We start from the raw sequence: 23,813 nt of genomic DNA, 5'->3' as shown, positions 1-23,813 counted from the left end.
TCTTCGTTGCAGTGCGCGGGCTTCTCATTGCAGTGGCTTCTCTTGTTTCAGAGCACGGGTTCTAGGCACACGGGCTTCAGTAGTTGTGGCTCGTGGGCTTCAGTAGTTGTGGCTCATGGGCTCTAGAGCACAGGCTCAGTAGTGGTTGCGCACGGCCTTAGTTGCTCCGCATCATGTGGGATCTTCCCGGGCCAGGGCTCAAACCTGTGTCCCCTGCACTGGCAGGCAGATTCTTAACCACTGCACCACCAGGGAAGCCCTGACTATGAGATTTGACAGAGAAAAGAAATGGCACCTAATTTTTTTTTCCAAAATAGCATGTTAAAAATTCAGTTAAATACTGAAGTAATTTATAATATTTGAGAGTTGCCATAAAACACAAAACACTCCTAGTATATAACCAATTGTGAAGACTGAGAGATTAAGTGACTAGTCTCCCAAAGCACTGTAGAGCTTATTACAGAGAAATAAAATAAATCATAAAGAATCCCAATTGCTATCTAAAATTCTTCCTTCTTGGAGACCAACTTCTTACCATCTTTGCAGGTTTTTCCATTCTCCAGGAGTTTAACCCCAGTTGGGCAAGCACACTGATAAAAAGGCTTGACTGGAGACATCAAACACAAGTGGGAACAACCACCATTATCAATTCCACATGGATTTGTAGCTGTCAAATATAAATCACAGTAATTAATACCAATGATTATGGATGACCTCCCCCACTCTAGATACACAAAGGTTAACAACCATAACATGAGCAACTCTGATAAACCAAATTATTACCAAATGTCATCCAGGTGCTTGACTACCAGACCATCTGCAAGGAAGGGAATTAATCAGTGAGAATTTACTTAGCATTTTGTATCCAAAGAGGAATATACAAGAAATAAAGCAGGATGTCCCTGCCCTAAAGAGCTTGCAATCTGGCCAGTATGACAACATTAATGAACAATAATACTGGAAAACAATACAAAACAATGAAACTGCTATCTTGCACATTTAGACTGTAAAGTCAGTATAGAGTCAAATGGGAAGTAAATCACTAAGGAAAGATACAGGACATGACTGAAGTCTTGAAAGGTAGGAAGAACACACAGGGGGACATTCAAGTGTGGTAAAACCACATGAATGAAGGCTTGGAGGCTGTACACTGGGTGAGATAATAAAGTGAACAGTGTAACGGAAGATTAAGGTTTGACTAATAGGAACTAAAGCTGAATGAGCACAGGGAGGGGAAAGCCTGTGGTGGAGGCACTGAGAGACAAGAAAAGCCACACTTTGGAAAGATTTACATGGAAAAGATAAACAAAATGGACTTAAAAGGGAAAACTGAGAAGCAGAGATTAATTAGAAAATGTGAAGAAACTATATATAGAAAGGGATGGATTTAAATAATACAGAAAAAAAATCAACAAAAGATGGAGATCAACAAAATATGAAAGATAAAAGAAAGCAATATCACACATAACTGCAAATTCGCAAACTAGTAAAACATAAAGGATCAACAGTGTCATTAAAAAAACAAGAACAAAGAAATTCTTTCCTGAGGGCCAACACTGAAATAAAAAATTCACGCAAGTGACTAAACATTTTCTTTTCTACAAAAGAGTAACACAAACATTTTAAAACATTTTTATGGACTCATGATCACCAGATTCCAATATGACACATTCAGTATTTGACTTATCTCCCCCTAAATGGAAGGAACTAATACAAAGCAATGCATAATCCAAACCCCCTGCATTTTTGGCTACAGAATACAATCTGAAATACACTCAGACACATGCCAGACATTTATTTACACACCAGTGCCAAACACTTAACATTCTCATATTCTTTAAACCTAATTCTAGTCCTCTCTTAACAAGAAATTGTTGTCAGCAGTCACAGCCCAAGTCATTATAAAGGATGGCCAGAAACAGAAGCAAAACTAAGAAAAAAAGGTGGGGGGATGTGCACAGAAAAGGTATAAGCAAGTATTTTATTTAAGTAACCTGAGGTACTTAAATTAACCAGTTAGATTAATAGAGGTTTCCATTCAAGAAAAGTGCTCATTTTTAAACATACAATGAACAAAATCACTCATTAGAGAGAAATAATATGAATAAGAAATGCATTTGTGCACAATCTTAACATATGAGCTATCTCAATTTCTTATTTTATTTCTCTCTTCTTTACCTTCATACCCCCAGACTCAAACAAAGGGCTGAGGTGGTCTGTAGTGACAGATATCAAGTTACAAATGGTTTACGCTGTTGTCTACCCTGAATTATATTTTGACATTTTCCCTGTTTTTTATTTCTTCCCACTACCTTTGGATATATCCTCCCTCCTCTTGCCCCTCACTAAAGCCAGGCATCAGAGTGCTACAAAGCTATTCCAACCTGCAATTTAAAAATCAAGATCACTTACCATTTGGCTGCCTCTGCTGGCTGAAGGCATGTATATCCATGGGAGAAAAGATGTTAGAATGGATTTCACGCAGACCCTCGCCAGTGTACTTGTTGCAAGCCAAAATGGAGTGTGTATTCCAGTCAGTCCAGTACAATGTGTCCTCAAATAACGTCAAGGCAAAAGGATGTGGAAGGGAACCTTTAACCACCGCCTGCCTATTAAACACAAAGAGAAAAACTCAAACGTTTCTAAATTTTCTTCTTTAATCAAAACGTCACCTCTCCCATTAAAATGGTCTTGCCGTCCACACTAACACATACAAATTCTGGATAACACATATGTTAAGGTCAAATACACCTATGAAAAATAAGACAAGGAGTAAATTCAAACGTATTTGAAATCATGGTGCCCGAAATCCTCAACCAAGCACGTCAGAATGGTTCCTAACTTGGCGGCAGGCTCCGGGTGCACTACAAGCTAGCAGACAAAGTGAAGGCCCAAGTAACAGCACTGCTGTCAGCTCCCATCTCCGCACTCACACCTTCCATCCTTCCACATAATTCATGCCATTGGAAAGAGAAAGGCTGGCAAAAAGAAAAATCCCAGGGTTTAGAGTTGGCCATGGGAAGTAGTTTTAAATCAGCAATAGGTTTTTCCCTTCTTGATGTGGAAGAACAAAGAATCTGAGCCTATTTCTTCCATCACTTCTTATGGCTTTGGTAACTGAAAAGTAAAAACATACACATGAGGCTAAAAAGTCATTCTGGTAGAGCTCTCTCTCTGCAGACTCCAGTCTCGCTCCAGCAAATGATCACCTCAGTTGGCTTTCTGCTATATGGTTACTTAATCTCCACAAGCCAGGTAGCAAAAAGGAAGCCCAACCACCGCAGAATGTGTTCAAGAGACAAAGCAGATCCCCAAATTTCACAAGCAATCCTAACTATATGGAAGGAGAGGTAGAGAGCCTGATTAGTACTGAAGGCACAGAACTTTGCAGAATGTCATGGAGAGTTATGTAATTAGTAAATAATATAATTCTTGAATAATGAACAAACTGTGTTTGAGCCACAATAGCAGTCAAGAAAATAAATGCTTTGATATTTTCATAATATCAAATCTAATATTTTCATAAATCGCTCAGCTAGGAGAGAAAGAGGAAAATGTAAGCAACTAAAAAGAAATAAAGGATAACACATTGACAGAAAATCCAATTTTTAGGTCCCTGAGGTTATCTGATATCTAACACCTAACAGATCACAGGTATACTAAATTAAATTTAAGCGCAGTAAGATAATTTTCATCTAAGCAGAATTAGCATCTGTTATTGTACATGGAATGGTCTTAGCCTAAGATGTTTTAAATCTGAGCCAGATTTTTAAATAACTGTATACAAGATGAGCAGGACTAGTTTATCAAACTTTCTATTTTAAAACCTCACGCCTAGGCCAGCCTACATCACCACAACTTTCTCCTCTCTTTTTTAATTCTCGCTTCCCTAGCAGATTACTTTCCCTCTCATTTCCCAATTAGAACGGTCACGATGACTACTTCTGAAGTGGTTTCTTCCACTTTTTGAATGAACAGCTTTATTAAGTTTACTAAAATGATTATGCTATTACAGGAGTGATACCATAGTTTAAGTTCACATTTAAACAGGCCTGCATATTTCACACTGACGTTTTCCAAAATTCATTATAGTAAGACATAGAGTTCTGAGAAGCTACCAAGAAAGTCAAGTAACATGACTGAGAAATAATAGTAAAGATGAAATTACTTAGGTTTTCATTAACCATCTTAAAGAATCACAAATTATATTACCAGATCTTTGAAAAACTCTAGGGAGAAAAAAGTCTTCTAAGTCCTTTGTATATTATTAAATAAAAAGTTAAAATTCACTCTAATGAATTTAACACAGCAGAATAAACAGATAGGAAAAACAGAACCCCTCCCTAAAAGATTTACTCATTTTACATATTGACTGAAAGCATTATATACTGAAAAGAAATGAGACAGAGGCGAGTTCAAATGTCCCCCTGTACTTACACTACTTATTTCCACAAGCTTTGTTTTCCTCATCTGTTATTGGAAGATAATAACCTAACCACACTGAGTTACTGTGAAGACTAAATGATAACACATGCAAAAGCATTTAAGCGTTATGATTGGTACTTAATAAACATTTCATAAATGACTCCTCAATTTTAGGATGTATGTTTTCAATATTTTAATATTTCTGACATAGGGATAATATTTTACAGCTGAAGTGAACATTTCATGTGCTGGTTTGTAAGTCAAAATAAAAAGCTCGTAAAATCAATAGCTTATCAGAATCAAGTAAATACTAGACTCTGGCTTATTTATATTAACAGGATCTCACACAACACAATATGACAATATGTACAAAATTAGGTGGACTTATTAGACACTCAGTGAACGCCTGATAAAATTAAATATCTTAAATGAAATATGTAATTAACAGAACTGTACAAAAAGCAGAGCTAGGAAGGCTATCACCCATTCTTGTCATATTCTTTGGTGACTTACCGATTTGTCCAGCCAATGGTGACTTGCTCTGAAACTGCAGACAAGTGAACACAGTCTTCACCTTTCTTCCCTCTGGTTGGGATTACCCCCCCGGAAACTCGAGTTACTTCAAGGAGGAGTTGATCACGGATACTGAGAACAAATGTGGCTGGCAAGGTCAAAGCCCAGTCCTTCAGTAGTATGCCACAACCAAAACAGGACTTGAAAAATTGATCTCTTCTACAGAGATCAAAGGAGAGAAACCGAGACCCCTACTGATGCTTTGCTTTAGTGCTGGCAACCTCTGAGCATCATCTCCTCCCTCTGTCTGTCATTTCCTGAGGGCTCACTCTCACCAGTACCGCCAAGTACAGGAGTGCACTCACCACCTCTCTCAGATTCCACGCCTGGCAGGTGCCTCTTTCAAATTCTGCACCAACCAGACTTATCCTTTATAAAACACCTGTACACTTGTATTCACTTTCTGTTTCTGAACCTCTTCCCAGAAAGTCGTCCTCTGCCCCCAGCTGAGAACTCCCTACCTGTGTGGGTAATAAATCTACTTAGTCACACCAAAGCACTACTGTCATGAATTCTGACATCTGAACCTAACCTTGGAAGAGAGCTTCTCCACATCACAGTGAGGTTTTAATAACACCTAAAAAGATGACAACAGTGGTAGTGGTACAGTGTTTGAAAAATCTCTACAAGTCTTCCACATGAAAACAGAACAACTAGGTAGCAAAACCAAAAAACCCTTGGACAACATTTACAACAAATCTAGATGAAACAAAGCTAGATGAGAAGGTACTACCACAAAACCCAAGACACAAAAAGGAAAACTACCAACAGCCATAAGATCTCATTGGCATCAGCACTTCTGCAGGAGGAATAGGAAGGAAAAAATAGGGCATTCAGCAGATCCAGGAACAGGAGAACACACAAAATAGACAGCAATGGAAAGACAGGGAAACCAAACTGCCGAGGACTGGTTCTGTCCACTCAGAGAATGCAAAGAGTGGATGGTTGGTACTGAAGGGACTGGTGCACTTTAACCTCCAGTGAACTCTCCAACTGACCCAACAGAGCTCCCTTACAGACAAAGGCCCATACTGACCATACATTACTGGGAGCACAATGAAAGTGAGGATTATAGTACAAGAGAGGTAATGGAAAACTAAGGTACAGAAAAAAGTGGAAGAAGGAAACAGAGCCAGGAAATCTCAGAAAGCAAGCTGCCAATTTTTTAAACACACACACGCTCGAGTAACTTCTGTGAAGTTACAAAAGTTATGATAAAAAACTCTGCCTTCTTCAACAAGTTCCAGAAAAACAATTTCAGGTGAAAATTTAAAAGTAAATTAAGATCAAGTCCATTAAAAAAGTTAATATTAAAAACAAAAAAAAAGAATAAAGAAAATAACATCCCTAAAGATAATAAAATATGCGAGAAAAGTATGGCCCTAAAACAAATAGTTTACAGCCTATTGCAAAATAACCTGAAATGCTTTAAAATCATGTATTAGCTGTAAAAGAATAACACAAATTACAATTTAAAACCTCAAAACTGAGGCGACAGAACTAACGAAAGAATTAGAAGTGTAAGAATAAGTCACTTAAGAAATGAATTATCAACTAGAAATAATACAAACACAGGAGTGAATAAACATAACAGATAAGGAAACAGAAACAGCCAGTGAAAAGAAGGAATTTTTTTTCTTTTTTCATGATTTTTTCCCGTTTTATTAAGAAATAATTGACATATATCACAGTACAATGTACAGAATGATGGTGTGAGTTAGACATATTGTGAAAAGATTACCACATAAATTCAGCTAACATCCATCATCTCATACAGATATAACAGAAAGAAAAGAAAAATAATTTCTCCATGGGATGAGAACTCTTAGGATTAACTCTCCTATAACTTTTCTATGTATCATCCAGCAGCGTTAACTACAGTCATCATGTTGTACATTACATCCCTAAGGAGGAATTTCTGAAGATCAAAAAGAAACAGAAAAATAGATTTTTTAAAAATAAAGATTTGAAGCACGAAGGACAGGGAAGAGAACAGAACTAATCTGGAGCAAAGAAATGACATCAAATAGTAACTCAAACCCTCAGGAAGAATTACAGGGTACCTGAAATGGCATATATGTAGGTTAATACAAAAGACCCTATGAATAATGTTTTCTCTTTTTCTCCTTTAACCTTTTAAAAACACCTAAGATTGTATAACGTGATAATTATAACATTCCATTGGTTATAATAGAAATGTAATATAAATGACACTAATAGTACAAAGGAGGGGAGAGGGAATGGAGATACACTAGACTAAGATTTCTATAATTTACAGGAATTAACTTAGTATTTTACCATAATACAGATTTTGACAAGAGGAATACTGCAATCCCTAGAATAATCACTAAGAATATTTTATTCCCCAAAACACTGTTTAAAAACATAAAAGGAATTAAAACGATACACTAAAAAATATCTACTTAATACAAAAGAAGGCAGAAGAACCAAAGGAACAAAAAAAGACAGACATGAAAAATAAAATAAAAATGTCAGATGTAAACTCAACCATATTATTAACAACATTAAATGTAAATAGATTAAGCACCCAATTAAAAGACAAAAGGTTGAACACCTTAAATATATAGTTTTTCTTTGTAAAAAGAAACCATATATATATGGCAAAGGTTGTTAGACCAGGTAAAACAAAACAAGACTCAACTGTAGGCTGTCTACAAGAGACACCTTTTATATCCAAGATCCAAATTCGTTGAAACTGAAAGGTTACAGCAAACAGTAACCATAAGAGAGATGCAGTGGTTCTATCAGACAAAATATATTTTAACACAAAAAAGTATTACTAAAGATAAAGCAGCACATTTTATAATGACAAAAAGTCAAATCATGAGGAAGATGTAACAGTTATAAACATACACAAATAAAAACAGAGCCCCAAACAAATGAAGCAAAACCTGACAGAACTGAAGGAAGAAACAGACAATTCAACAATAACAGTCTGAGATCTCAAAATCCTATTCTCATTAAAAGGTAGGACAACTAAACAGGAAATCATAAAGGATATGGAAATTCGAACATTAGGACAAGTATCAATTAATTTTAAAGACTGAAGTCATACAAGGTGTATTCTCTGAGCACACTGAATATCAAGAACAGAAAAATTCGGGAAATCCACAGTGAGAATTTTCTCATAGTTAAATTTTTCTAAATCCTCCCTCAATGTCTTCTAAGTAAGCAATGGGTCAAAGAAGAAATCCCACTAAATTAAAAAAATATATTTTGAGCTAAAAGAAAATGAAAATACAACATATAAAAATGTGTGGGATGTCACCAGCCAGAGCAGTGCTTAGGGTAAATTCTATAAATTTATCCCTAAATGCCTGCATTAGAAAAGAAGATAGGGACTTCCCTGGTGGTCCAGTGGTTAAGAATCTGTCTTGCAATGCAGGGACGCCGGTTCTATCCCTGGTCAGGGAACTAAGATCCCACATGCAGTGGGGAAACTAAGCCCGTGTACCACAACTAGAGTGAAGCCCACCGCAACGAAGTGAAGAGTCCACACACCACAATGAAAGACCTGCGTGCCGCAACTAAGACCTGACACAGCAAATAAATAAATAAATATTAAAGAAAAACAGAAGAAAAAGACAGACTTCAAATCTATAATCTAAGCTTCAACCTTAAGAAACGGGGGTGGGGGGGGTGCAAACTAAATCCAAAGCAAGAAAATTTTAAAATATTAGGGTGGAAATCAAATGAAATATAAAACAGAAAAAAACAATACAGAAAAAAATAAATAAAACCAAATGTGGGTTCTATTAAAAGATCGACAAAGTTGACAAGCCTTGCACTAGACTGAAAAAAAAAAGAAATTGGGAAATTTGTGAATAAAATTATGAATAAAAGAGGGACATCACTACTGACCTTAGAAATTAAAAGGATTATAAAGATACCATGATTATGCCAACAAAATGGAAAACTTAGATGAAATGGAAACATTCCTAGAAACAAATTACCAAAACTCACTCAAGGAGAAATTAAATGTAAAGACCTAGAACAATTAAAGAAATTGACTTAGGGCTTCCCTGGTGGCGCAGTGATTGAGAGTCCACCTGCCGATGCAGGGGACACAGGTTCCTGCCCCGATCCGGGAAGATCCCACATGCCGCGGAGCGGCTGGGCCCGTGAGCCATGGCCACTGAGCCTGCGCGTCCGGAGCCTGTGCTCCGCAATGGGAGAGGCCACAACAGTTAGAGGCCCACATACCACAAGAAAAAAAAAAAAAAAAAAGAAATTGACTTAATAATTTAAAATCTTTCCATAAAGAAATCCCCAGGCCCAGAGAGCTTCATTAATGACTCCTATTAAATATTTGCAGAAGAGGGCTTCCCTGGTGGCACAGTGGTTGAGAGTCCACCTGCCAATGCAGGGGACACGGGTTCGTGCCCCAGGCCGGGAAGATCCCACATGCCGCAGAGCAGCTAGGCCCGTGAGCCATGGCCTCTGAGCCTGTGCATCCAGAGCCTGTGCTCCGCAACGGGAGAGGCCACAACAGTGAGAGGCCCGCGTACCACAAAAAAAAAAAAAATTTGCAGAAGAAATAATATCAATCCATCACATACTCTTCCAGAAAACAGAGGAAGAGGGAACACTTCCCAACTCATGCTATGAGGCTCGTATTACACTGATACGAACCAGCCAGACAGCACAAGGAAAATAAACTACAGACCAATTTCTCATGAATAAACACATAAAAATCCTCAACAGAATATTAGCAAACTGAATCTAGAGACATCTAAAAAGGATTCTACGGCTTCCCTGGTGGCACAGTGGTTAAGAATCCACCTGCCAATGCAGGGGACACAGGTTCAAGCCCCAGTCCAGGAAGATCCCACATGCTGTGGAGCAACTAAGCCTGTGAGCCACAACTACTGAGCCTGTGCTCTAGAGCCCGCAAGCCACAACTACTGAGCCCACATGCCACAACTACTGAAGCCCGCAGGCCTAGAGCCCATGCTCCGCAACAAGAGAAGCCACCGCAATGAGAAGCCTGCGCACGGCAGTGAAGAGTAGCCTCCGCTCGCCACAACTGGAGGAAAGCCCACGTGCAGCAACAAAGACCCAATGCAGCCAAAAATAAATTTTTTAAATATTATTTTTAAAAAAAGAAATAAAAAGGATTCTAAAACATGACCAAGTGAGATTTATTCCAAGAATGCAAGATTGGTTAAACAACTGAAAACCAATTAATGAAATTCACCATGTGTATAAAAAACAAAACCCCATGATCATCTCAACAGATGCAGAAAAAGTACTGGACAAAATCCAATACGCAATCATGGTAAAAACTGAAGATACTAGGAATAGATGAGAACTTCCTAAACCTGATCAAAAGGTCTCTACAGAAAACCTATAGCTAAGATCCTGCTCAATGGCAAAAAAAGAAAAAAAAAATTTTAATGATTTCCCCCCACAGATCACAAACAAGGCAAGGATGTCTTCTATTCAGCCTAAGACCTAGTGAGTACTACCAAGTAAGAATAAAAGGCATCCAGATGGGAAAGGAAGAAGTAAAACTGTCATTATTCACAGATGACACAATTCTGTATGCAGAGAATACAAAAGAATTTAAAAGAAAAAAGCCTCACAGATGTAATTAATTCAACAAGGTTGCAGGATACAAGATCAATATACAGAAATAAATTGATTTCTATAGACTACCAATGAAAAATACAAAAAGTGATACAGTTAACTAATATTTAACAAGGGAACCAAGAATATCCAATGGATAAAAGACAATTTCTTTAATAAATGGTGCTGAGAAAACAGAAAAATTGAAATTAAATAATTCATTCACAACACCATAAAAAACCCCAAATACTTGGAAATAAATTAATAAAAAAGTGTAAGACATCATACACAAAATGGATCATAGATCTCAATCTTAGGAATTAAAACAATAAAACTCTTAGAAGAAAACACAAGTGTCAATCTTTGTGACTTTGGGTTAGGCAAAGATTTCTTACTACATCAAAAACACCTTTAACAAAAGAAAAAACTAATAGTTTGAACTTTATTTCTAAATAATATATCCAATGAAGAACTTGTATCTAGAATACATAAAATTCTTACAATTCAATAATAAAATAACCCAATTTAAAAATGGGCAATTAACTTGAATAGTGCCTTAAACATCTGAGCCTCATGTGAAGGAAGACTGAGCTACACTGTATTCAAGAGGATTACAGGCAGGACAGACTGAAGTAAAGTTAATAATGTATCTGGAGTAGAGGCAAAGGAGAAGCATGAAGGGACCTAAACCATGGCGGCAAAATCTGGTATTTACTTTTTCCAAAGTAATTATTTTCTCCTGATAATATAAAGAATACACATATGTTGACTATAAAAAATGTGGAAATAGAAAGTATATCTTTCTAGTCCTTTATTATGTGCATATGTACAATATGTACATGTATATACACAAATACAAGCAATTTCCAATGATCAAGGAATGGAAAACCTGGTTTCTTTTATAAATAGTTAAGGTACAGCATGAAACCAACTAAGACATAACAGGAAACCAACTAACCAATGGAATTTAGAATTAAGAATTTGGTAAAAATTCATTAGTTCTAAATAGTAGCCCCCAACAGGACGAAGGAAAACAGCTGAGCCAAACCAAGAAACAATTGAGGCGCCTGCACCAAACCAGGAATAAAGAGCATTTACCACCAATAATTACTGAGCTTCTTCACTGGGTATATATGCAGCAGGTCCCAAGGTCCTTGTTGCATCTTAATAACTGTTAATAGGCCCTGAGAAAAAATGGTTAATTTATGTATTTTGAAAGACTCCAACTCATCCTCTCATCTTGTTTAAACAATATCTGACTTTTTTTTTTTTTTTTTGTGGTACGTGGGCCTCTCACTGTTGTGGCCTCTCCCGTTGCGGAGCACAGGCTCCGGACGCACAGGCTCAGCGGCCATGGCTCACGGGCCCAGCCGCTCCACTGCATGTGGGATCTTCCCGGACCGGGGCAGGAACCCGTGTCCCCTGCATCGGCAGGCGGACTCTCAACCACTGCGCCACCAGGGAAGCCCCTGATTCTATTTTTTTTACAAAAGTGGATTTTTGTAAATGCACAGCATTTACTGCATCATAATGACCCATCTTCATTTCACAATGTGAAGATTTTCAACATATTATTAAATATTGCTTTCACGTTAATTTTAAAGGCTATATAACATTGCACTGAATGGCTGTGCTATAATTTAAAAACCCATATTGCCAACATTCAACATTATATATTAAATAAGGTGTCTTTAAACATAAACATATATTTTAGAAATTATGTAATGATCAGTTGACGAAAATTTTTTGACAACAGTCTAGCAGGAAACTAATTCTGTATTTCTCCTTAGAGCAACGGTTCAGGGCTCACTATATTTCCATGTTCACAACAACTTTATAAAATTAACTACCATGAATCATGAGAATCCACTATAATTAATACTATGGAAAATATTCACTCTCACTAGTAAAGAAAAAACGCAAATACAAATAAAATATATTTTTAAATTTCAAAAAGGATGAAATTATCTTTTCTTAGCTAAACTTAACGTAAAAAAAATGGTAGATTAGATATGCAGAAATATACTCTGTGTGACAGTGGAAATTAGTAAAATCATTCCATTATAAAAAAAAAAAAAGACAGCCTTAAAACTCTGCACCTTGACATACAAATCCTACTTCTTGTAATGAATTCTAAAGATGTAATAAAAGATGCAGATTCATTTAGGTTCCTCTTTATTCCATCAGTATTTATACAAGTAAAAAAATTACAACTTAAATATTTCACAATAAGGAAGTGTATAAAAAATATTGTTTAACATTCAGATTATTTCTTCCATTTATATTTAATAGCATAACTGTTTGACCTTACTCTTTTCTTATAACTTCCATTTTTTACTTTTCCTTATACTCCACCTCTCCATTTTTTCATGGACTTTTCCTACTACACTGGATTTATATGCTTTTTAAAATGCCTCTAGAGATCTGGAGGCTATACAAACTGTTTTATTCAATTTTATTATCTTTATGTTTTAAAATCATATGTGATCCTACTTTAGACAATAAACTTCAAGAGTAAGACAGTATTTACTGACACTCCCATGTGTAAGGTAAGAAGTTAACATTCTCTTCTTCCTCATCAAACCATCCCACTACCATCTCTCTCTCTTTTTTTTAATACATTTATTTACTTATTTTTGGCGCATTCGGTCTTCGTTGCTGTGCGCAGGCTTTCTCTAGTTGCAGCGAGCAGGGCTACTCTTCATTGCGGTGCGCGGGCTTCTCACTGCAGTGGCTCCCCTTGTTGCAGAGCATGGGCTCTAGGCACACGGGCTTCAGTAGTTGTGGCTCTTGGGCTCTAGAGCGCAGGCTCAGTAGTTGTGGCACACAGGCTTAGTTGCTCCGTGGCATGTGTGATCTTCCCAGATCAGGGTTTGAACCCATGCCCCCTGCATTGGCAGGCGGATTCTTAACCACTGCGCCACCAGGGAAGTCCCTACCATGTCTCATTTTTTAATTGATGAAACCTGCAATTTTAGATCTCTATTACATGCTTTCATTTTATCATTTTTATTTGAGAGAACAAAATATCTCACGGTTACATTAAGTTTTAAAAGTACATTAACAGTAATTACTAGATTTAACTCCATGTTTAACTGGTTTCATTCTTCACAAATATTTAATTATCCGATATCCTCACTCTTGAGCTCTACATTGTACTTCATCTCTATCAGTCTTCTGAAGTGTAGCAAGTAACTTTTTCAGAAAGAGTGATATAAATGGCATATTTTGACTCCTTGCATATCTAATAATAATGTCTTCCTGTTGCAGTAACAGAACTCCTAGATCAACCTCCATGTCTCAGATCTTTTTATTCCATTGTTTTCATCCCTGCTTCTACAATTTGTGGGAGAATTTCTCAAGGTTACCTTCCATTTCACTTATTTTTTTTTCAGTCATTTATTTGGTTGATGCTGCTCAAACTTTTTTTTTTTTTGCTTAAACTTTTAAATTGAACAATCATGCTCTTTATTATCATTTTGTCTTCACCAGTCTTGAATGCATTCTTTCATACTATTTACTCTGTTTTCATACACGCTGTGTCTTCTTGAACTTCTATAATTTTTTCTCCTACATTTTACAGGAAATTACAGGAAGACATTGTTCTGATTCTTTAACATGGATCGTTCATTTGAACTGTAGTATCTTCTCATGTGCCCTGTTGTTTTTTTCTAACAGGGAGGGAGGGCTTTCAGAGGGAAGACTGTACATTACTGGAAGTTGATATTAATTCTGTTGCAGCCTGAAAATTCTTGGTCCAAGCTTTCAGATCAAGAAGGGAGAAGGCAAATAAATTTCTGATTTATCACAACTTCATTTTAATTTGGAAATCTGTGCAGAGGACAGGGCGGTGGGATCTGAAGCTAGCAATAACAGCAGCATATTCCTGTTTCTTTTGCATGTTTCTGGTAGCACCAAGAAGTCTGCTGATACCATGACCCTGCTTATTCTCTGGCACCACTGTACTCATTCAGAGCCAGCTTTAACGACACCTCTGATGTCTGCATAAGACGCTCAATCACGTCAAGTATGGTTGTCATAAGGTACGTGTCCTTTAGTGCCTGGTATATTTCCCAGAGGTGCTAACAGAATCCAGATGAGGCCTACCTTCCACCTTACCCTACCTCCCTCTCATCACCCTCACCTTCAGCCCTCCTTCTCTAGAGTTGTGGTTATTATTGTTTATGTGGGTAAATCTCTTCAATTTGCTTCTTTGGGAAGCAGATTCTTCACAAACTCTGTAGGTGGCCAACCATGCTGATTTGCCTGGGTCTGAGGGGGTTCCTGGAACCAGGCAAACAAGGATGGCTAATCATGCAACAGCTCAGTCAGACTGGGGCATCCTTCAGTCTTGAAGAAATTCTTCAAGGTTTCTGGTATGTGGTTATCATCTTTGCCTAAGTCTCTAGCACGATGTAAAATTCCCCTATGTTTATAGCCCATGGCTTTAATAACCATTAACTTGATAATGGCTATAAATCTAAATCCCCCTCTGAGACCGCTCTGCTGAGCTGCGGGCTCATGTATCCAAAGCTCCCCGGACTTTATCACCATAGTTTTCCGTAAGCAACTCAAATGCAAACGCAAACATGTCCAAAGCTGAATTCAATCTCATTCTCTTTCTACATCAAAAAAAGAAAGAAAGGGCTTCCCTGGTGGCACAGTGGTTGAGAGTCCGCCTGCCGATGCAGGGGACATGGGTTCGTGCCCTGGTCCGGGAAGATCCCACAGGCCGCGGAGCGGCTGGGCCCGTGAGCCATGGCCGCTGAGCCTGCGCGTCCGGAGCCTGTGCTCCGCAACGGGAGAGGCCACAACAGTGAGAGGCCCGCGTACCGCAAAAAAAAAAAAAAAAAAAAGAAGAAGAAAGAAAGAAGTAAAGAAAGGAAAAAGAATATATCCTCCTTTCCTGAATTTTCTATCTCACCATCAAATCAGCCATTAAAAGCAGAAACCTAGGAGTCATCATAGACACCATCAGGGAGTCGCAAGTGGTTTGTTAGGATTGGGGCATAGTAGGAAAGGGAGAAAGCGGTGAGAATACTTGTCTAAAACAAGGTAAATGAATTAGATCATGTAAGTTATAGTGGAGAGTCTGTACGTTACTGGAGAACAATGACGATTAATTGGAAGACTTATGGGCGAAATAATTAGTCTTCAAACCATTTTCTACACAACTACCAAAGGTATTTCAAAGACAAATTCATCCGCGGCAATTTGCTACTTGAAAATTTCCAATGACTCTCAATAACTTCAGGCTAAAATTCAAATGCTGCATCTTAGACCCAGCAGGATCTGGCTCCTAGCCATCTCTGTACACTTGCCTCCAACCATTCTTCACATTTCCAGTTGCTGCTGAACAGGAACACTGACAAACCAAAGCTTTCTTTAATAACCTTAATAATAACTTTAATAAGCTTAACTTGAAAACCTGACTCTACTAATTAGGAATTAAAATGTTTTCACAGAAAGGGCTTTTATATTCCTCCCAGTTTTTAAAGTTTATTATTTTACTTCAGTGTCTGTCAAGGCAGTTAAAAGAGCATATTTACATCCTTGATACTTATGTTAAAGTCAACTAACCATATATACACTAGTACACTAGTTTCTGAACCCTATTTTGTTCCACTGATACCTATCTATGCTCAGATTTAGTACCTCATTGTTTTAACTACTCTGGCTTTATGGGAAGCCTTGAAATCAAGTGCAAAGTCATCATACCCAAAGTCCACAGTTTACCCTTAAAGATCACTCTTGGTGGTGTACATTCTATGGGTCTGGAGTAATGTACGTATCATTATAGTTTCATACAAAGTATTTTCACCGTTTTAAATGTAAATCCTCTGTGCCTATTCATCCCTCCACTCACACTGTCTTTTCAGTCTCTTTTTAAAATGAAATATAAATACAGTTGATTTACAGTGCTGTGTTAGTTTCAGGTGTACAGCAAAGTGATTCAGTTTTATATATATCTTAAGATTCTTTCCTATCATAGGTTATTACAAAATATTGAGTATAGTTCCCTGTGCTATACAGTAGGTCGTTGTTGGTTATCTATTATATATATATAATATGTATGTTTTAATCCCAAACTCCTAATTTATCCTTACTCCCGCCCTTTGCCTTTAGTAACCGTAAGTTTCTTTTCTAAGTCTGGTTTTTTCTTTGGTTTTTTTTTGGTATTTTGCGGTACGCGGGCCTCTCACCACCGTGGCCTCTCCCGTTGCGGAGCTGTTTCTCTGTCCTTTATTTCTCCCACAAATTTCCTGCAAATTCCTAGTTTCATCAGATTCCTGATGAACTGACCCTTTTGGCAAAATGAAAGAGGATGCTCTTTTCTTCCTTCAGATGGCAGTGTCTGTTGTTTTCCTTGTGATGTCAGCAGCCATTGATGTTCAATGCCTAGATCTAATACTTCACTGGAAGTTATAAAATGCTGATGTTCTAATTATATTATTTCTATCATTTATTAGCTGGAATAGCTTTCTCATATCTACTACTTTGTAGCTACTGGTAGATTCATATACAAAAGGGAAGATAAATTGCTTGATTCTCTTTATTACCAACATTCAAAGTTATGAACTGGGGACTAGGAACCAAGATGGCGGAGTAGAAGGACGTGCTCTCACTCCCTCTTGCGAGAACACCAGAATCACAACTAGTTGCTGGACAATCATCGACAGGAAGACACTGGAACTCACCAAAAAAGATACCCCACATCCAAAGACAAAGGAGAAGCCACAATGAGACGGTAGGAGGGGCACAATCATAGTAAAATCAAATCCCATAACTGCTGGGTGGATGACTCAGACTGGAGAACACCTATACCACAGAAGTCCACCCACTGGAGTGAAGGTTCTGAGCCCCACGTCAGGCTTCCCAACCTGGGGGTCCGGCAACGGGAGGAGGAATTCCTAGAGAATCAGACTTTGAAGGCTAGCGGGATTTGAAAAGGACTGGGGGAAAGAGAGACTCCACTCTTGGAGGGCACACACAAAGAAGCGTGTGCTTCGGGACCCAGAGGAAGGAGAAGTGACCCCAGGGGAGACTGAACCAGACCTACCTGCTAGTGTTGGAGGGTCTCCTGAAGAGGCGGGGGGGGGGGGGGTGTGTGGTGGTGGTGGTTGTGTCTCACCGTGGGGACAAGGACACTGGCAGCAGAAGTTCTGGGAAGTACTCCTTGGCCTGAGCCCTCCCAGAGGCTGCCATTAGCCCCACCAAAAGCCCAGGTAGGCTCCAGTGTTGGGTTGCCTCGGGCTAAACAACCAACAGGGAGAGAACCCTGCCCCACCCTCAGCAGTCAAGCAGATTAAACTTTTACTGAGCTCTGCCCACCAGAGCAACAGTCAGCTCACCCACCACCAGTCCCTCCCATCAGAAAACTTGCACAAGCCTCTTAGATAGCCTTATACAACAGAGGGTAGACAGCAGAAGCAGGAAGAACTACAGTCCTGCAGCTGTGGAACAAAAACCACATTCACAGAAAGATAGACAAGATGAAAAGGCAGAGGGTTATGTACCAGATGAAGGAACAAGATAAAACCCCAGAAAAACAAGAGAATGAAGTGGAGATAGGTAACTTTCCAAAAAAAGAATTCAGAATAATGATAGTAAAGATGATCCAGGACCTCGGAAAAAGAATGGAGGCAAAGATTGAGAAGATGCAAGAAATGTTTAACAAAGGCCTAGAAGAATTAAAGAACAAACAAACAGAGATGAACAATACAATAACTGAAATGAAAACTACACTAGAAGGAATCAATAGTAGAATAAATGAGGCAGAAGAACAGAAAAGTGACCTGGAAGAAACAATGGTGTAATTCACAGCTGCGGAACAGAATAAAGAAAAAAAATGAAAAGAAATGAAGACAGCCTAAGAGACCTCTGGGACAACATTAAACACAACAACATTCGTATCACAGGGGTCCCAGAAGGAGAAGAGAGAGAGGAAGGACCCGAGAAAATATTTGAAGAGATTATAGTCGAAAACTTCCCTAGGATGGGAAAGGAAATAGCCACCCAAGTCCAGGAAGCACAGAGAGTCCCATACAGGATAAACCCAAGGAGAAAGACGCCAAGACACACAGTAATCAAACTGGCAAAAATTAGAGACAAAGAAAAATTATTGAAAGCAGCAAGGGAAAAACGACAAATGACATACAAGGGAACTGCCATAAGGTTAACAGCTCATTTCTCGCAGAAACTCTACAAGCCAGAAGGGAGTGGCATGATATACTTAAAGTGATGAAAGGGAAGAACCTACAACCAAGATTACTCTACCTGGCAAGGATCTCATTCAGATTCGATGGAGAAATCAAAAGCTTTACAAACAAGCAAAAGCTAAGAAAATTCAACACAATCGAACCAGCTCTACAACAAATGCTAAAGGAACTTCTGTAAGTGGGAAACACAAGAGACGAAAAGGACCTACAAAAACAAACCCAAAACAATTAAGAAAATGGCCGCATAAACATACCTATCGATAATTACCTTAAACGTGAATGAATTAAATGCTCCAACCAAAAGACACAGGCTCGCTGAATGGATACAAAAACAAGACCCATATATATGCTGTCTACAAGAGACCCACTTCAGACCTAGGGACACATACAGACTGAAAGTGAGGGGATGGAAAAAGATATTCCATGCAAATGGAAATCAAAAGAAAGCTGGAGTAGCAATGCTCATATCAGATAAAATAGACTTTAAAATAAAGAATGTTACAAGAGATAAGGAAGGACACTACATAATGATCAAGGGATCAATCCAAGAAGAAGATATAACAATTGTAAATATGTATGCACCCAACATAGGAGCACCTCCATACAGAAAGCAAGTGCTAACAGCTCTAAAAGAGGAAATCGACAGTAACACAATAATAGTGGGGGACTTTAACACCTCACTTACACCAATGGACAGATCATCCAAAATGAAAATAAATAAACAGAAGCTTTAAATGACACAATAGACCAGGTAGATTTAACTGATATTCATAGGACATTCCATCCCAAAACAGCAGATTACACTTTCTTCTCAAGTGTGCATGGAACATTCTCCAGGATAGATCACATCTTGGGTCACAAATCAAGCCTCAGTAAATTTAAAAAAATTGAAATCATATCAAGCATCTTTTCTGACCACAACGCTATGAGATTAGAAATGAATTACAGGGAAAAAAACGTAAAAAACACAAACACATGGAGGCTAAACAGTAAGTTACTAAATAACCAAGAGATCACTGAAGAAATCAAAGCAGGAATCAAAAAATACCTGGAGACAAATTACAACAAAAACACGACAATCCAAAACCTATGGGATGCAGCAAAAGCAGTTCTAAGAGGGAAGTTTATAGCTATACAAGCCTACCTCAAGAAACAAGAAAAATCTCAAACAATCTAACCTTACACCTAAAGGAACTAGAGAAAGAAGAACAAACAAAACCCAAAGTTAGCAGAAGGAAAGAAATCATAAAGATCAGAGCAGAAATAAATGAAATAGAAACAAAGAAAACAGTAGCAAAGATCAATAAAACTAAAATCTGCTTCTTTGAGAAGATAAACAAAATTGATAAACCATTAGCCAGACTCATCAAGAAAGAAAGGGAGAGGACTCAAATCAATAAAATTAGAAATGAAAAAGGAGAAGTTACAACAGACACCACAGAAATTCAAAGCATCCTAAGAGACTACTACAAGCAACTCTATGGCAATAAAACGGACAACCTGGAAGAAATGAACAAATTCTTAGAAAGGTATAAACTTCCAAGGCTGAACCAGGAAGAAATGGAGAATATGAAAAGAACAATCACAACTAATGAAATTGAAACTGTGATTAAAAATCTTCCAACAAACCAAAGTCCAGGACCAGATGGCTTCACAGGTGAATTCTATCAAACATTTAGAGAAGAGCTAACACCCATTCTTCTCAAACTCTTCCACAAAATTGCAGAGAAAGGAACACTCCTGAACTCATTCTATAAGGCCACCATCACGCTGATACCAAAACCAGACAAAGATACTACAAAAAAAGAAAATTACAGACCAATATCACTGATGAATATAGATGCAAAAATCCTCAACAAAATACTAGCAAACAGAATCCAACAACACATTAAAAGGATCATGCACCACGATCAAGTGGGATTTATCCCAGGGATGCAAGGATTCTTCAATATACGCAAATCAATGTGATACACCATATTAAATTGAAGAATAAAAACCATATGATCATCTCAATAGATGCAGAAAAAGCTTTTGACAAAATTCAACACATATTTATGTTAAAAACTCTCCAGAAAGTGGGCATAGAGGGAACCTACCTCAACATAATGAAGGCCATATACGACAAACCCACAGCAAACATCATTCTCAATGGTGGAAAACTGAAAGCATTTCCTCTAAGATCAGGAACAAGACAAGGATGCCCATTCTCACCACTATTATTCAACACAGTTTTGGAAGTCCTAGCCATGACAATCAGAGAAGAAAAAGAAATAAAAGGAATACAAATTGGAAAAGAAGAAGTAAAACTGTCACTGTTTGCAGATGACATGATACTATACACAGAGAATCCTAAAGATGCCACCAGAAAACTACTAGAGCTAATCAATCAATTTGGTAAAGTTGAAGGATACACAATTAATGCACAGAAATCTCCTGCATTCCTATACACTAATGATGAAAAATCTGAAAGAGAAATTTAGGAAACACTCCCATTTACCACTGCAACAAAAAGAATAAAATACCTAGGAATAAACCTACCTAGGGAGACAAAAGCCCTGTATGCAGAAAACTATAAAACAGTGATGAAAGAAATTAAAGATGATACCAACAGATGGAGAGATATACCATGTTCTTGGATTGGAAGAATCAATATTGTGAAAATGACTATACTACTCAAAGCAATCTACAGATTCAATACAATCCCTATCAAATTACCAATGGCATTTTTTATGGAACTAGAAAAAAAATCTTAAAATTTGTATGGAGACACAAAAGACCCCGAATAGCCAAAGCAGTCTTGAGGGAAAAAAACAGAGCTGGAGGAAATCAGACTCCCTGACTTCAGACTATACTACAAAGCTACAGTAATCAAGACAATATGGTACTGGCACAAAAACAGAAACATAGATCAATGGAACAAGATAGAAAGCCCAGAGATAAACCCACGCACCTGTGGTCAACTGATCTATGACAAAGGAGGCAAGCATATACAATGGAGAAAAGACATCCTCTTCAATAAGTGGTGCTGGGAAAACTGGACAGCTACATGTAAAAGAATGAAATTAGGATGCTCCCTTACACCATACACAAAAATAAACTCAAAATGGATTAGAGACCTAAATGTAAGACTGGACACTATAAAACTCTTAGAGGAAAACATAGGAAGAACACTCTGACATAAATCACAGTAAGATCTTTTTTGATCCATCTCCTAGAGTAATGGAAATAAAAGCAAAAATAAACAAATGGGACCTAATGAAACTTAAAAGCTTTTGCACAGCAAAGGAAAGCATAAACAAGACGAAAAGACAACCCTCAGAATGGGAGAAAATATTTGCAAACGAATCAACAAAGAATTAATCTCCAAAATATATAAACAGCTCATGCAGCTCAATATTAAAGAAACGAACAACCCAATCCAAAAATGGGCAGAAGACCTAAGCAGACCTTTCTCCAAAGAAGACATACAGATGGACAAGAGGCACATGAAAAGCTGCTCAACATCACTATAATTATTAGAGAAATGCAAATCAAAACTACAATGAGGTATCACCTCACACCAGTTAGAATGGGCATCATCAGAAAATCTACAAACAACAAATGCTGGAGAGGGTGTGGAGAAAAGGGAACCCTCTTGCACTGTTGGTGGAAATGTAAATTGATACAGCCACTATGGAAAACAGTATGGAGGTTCCTTAAAAAACTAAAAACAGAATTACCATATGATCCAGCAATCCCACTACTGGGCATATATCCAGAGAAAACCATAATTCAAAAAGACACATGCACCCCAATGTTCACTGCAGCACTATTTACAATAGCCAGGTCATGGAAGCAACCTAAATGCCCATCAACAGACAAATGGATAAAGAAGATATGGTACATATATACAATGGAATATTACTCATCCATAAAAAGGAACGAAATTGGGTCATTTGTTGAGACGCGGATGGATCTAGAGACTGTCATACAGACTGAAGTCAGAAAGAGAAAAACAAATATGATATATTAACGCATGTATGTGGAACCTAGAAAAATGGTACAGATGAGCCGGTCTGCAGCACAGAAGTTGAGACACAGATGTAGAGAACAAAGGTATGGATGCCAAGGGGGGAAAGCTGCAGGGGGGTGGGGATGGTGGTGTGATGAATTGAGCGATTGGGATTGACATGTGTACACTGATGTGTATAAAATTGATGACTAATAAGAACCTGCTGTACAAAAAAATAAATTAAATTTTAAAATTAAAAAAAAACTAATACTAAACTATCTTTGGGTTATTTGTATGGAAATATGTTAATATAAATGTTTCAGACATTACATGAAATTTCTAATAATCTTCTATGTTCTGGTATAATGTTATAAGTCATAATTCTAGTTATTATTTTTTGCATGTAATACCGCTTTCACTCTATTTTTAAACTTTTATTTTATTTTATTATTTATTTATTCTTTTTTGGCCGCTCTGCAAGGCATGTGGAATCTTAGTTCCCCGACCAGGGATTGAATCCATGCCCTCTGCAGTGGAAGCACAGCATCTTAACCACTGGACCGCCAGGGAAGTCCCTTCACTCTATTTCTTAGAGTGGTGCTCTACCTACATTACCTAGACCTTATATACCATACTCTCAATCTTAATCCTCGTTTAGTCTTAATACAAGTTAATTATATGTTTGATGCTCTTCACCAAGCCTTATTTTGTTATATCGCTCATCATTTTGATTATCTAAAGCTCAGCCACTAGTCCATTTTCAGAATGACTCAGGGAAACAGTATTTCTTGATTTCTTGCATGTTAATAAAATTTGTCTATGGCTTTGTATAAGGAAAATCACTTTTGCTGGGGAAAAAAATCACTGGCTCACACCTTCTTACTTTCAATATCTTAAAAATACTATTCCATTTAATCCTGACAGGGAGTGTTGCTGTGAGAAAGCCTAATGTGAATCTAATTTTCTTTCCTTTTAAAAAGTCATTTATTTTATTCTTAAAGGAATGTTTTCCTTTT

At 37.6% G+C, this 23,813-nt stretch overlaps 1 protein-coding gene across 5 annotated transcripts in view; it reads right to left on the bottom strand.

The window, feature by feature from the left end:
* Positions 1–23,813, bottom strand: part of LRP6 (LDL receptor related protein 6) — a 172,552-nt gene that overhangs the window by 68,379 nt on the left and 80,360 nt on the right. For 3 of the 5 annotated variants that reach the window (XM_073789032.1, XM_073789033.1, XM_033867028.2), the window contains 3 exons: positions 4,939–5,010; positions 2,413–2,609; positions 536–667 (listed from right to left, as the gene is read on the bottom strand). In XM_073789032.1, the coding sequence (XP_073645133.1) occupies positions 536–667; positions 2,413–2,609; positions 4,939–5,010 (401 nt within the window). The remainder of the gene's footprint in view (positions 1–535; positions 668–2,412; positions 2,610–4,938; positions 5,011–23,813) is intronic. The other 2 variants (XM_033867029.2, XM_073789034.1) reach the window with 1 other exon arrangement.

The sequence above is a fragment of the Tursiops truncatus genome, chromosome 11, assembly GCF_011762595.2.
Source record: "Tursiops truncatus isolate mTurTru1 chromosome 11, mTurTru1.mat.Y, whole genome shotgun sequence".
In the NCBI taxonomy this organism is placed as follows: Eukaryota; Metazoa; Chordata; class Mammalia; order Artiodactyla; family Delphinidae; genus Tursiops; species Tursiops truncatus.
The sequence above is the reverse complement of the archived record's forward strand: the minus strand, read 5'-3'. Positions and strand labels throughout refer to the sequence as shown.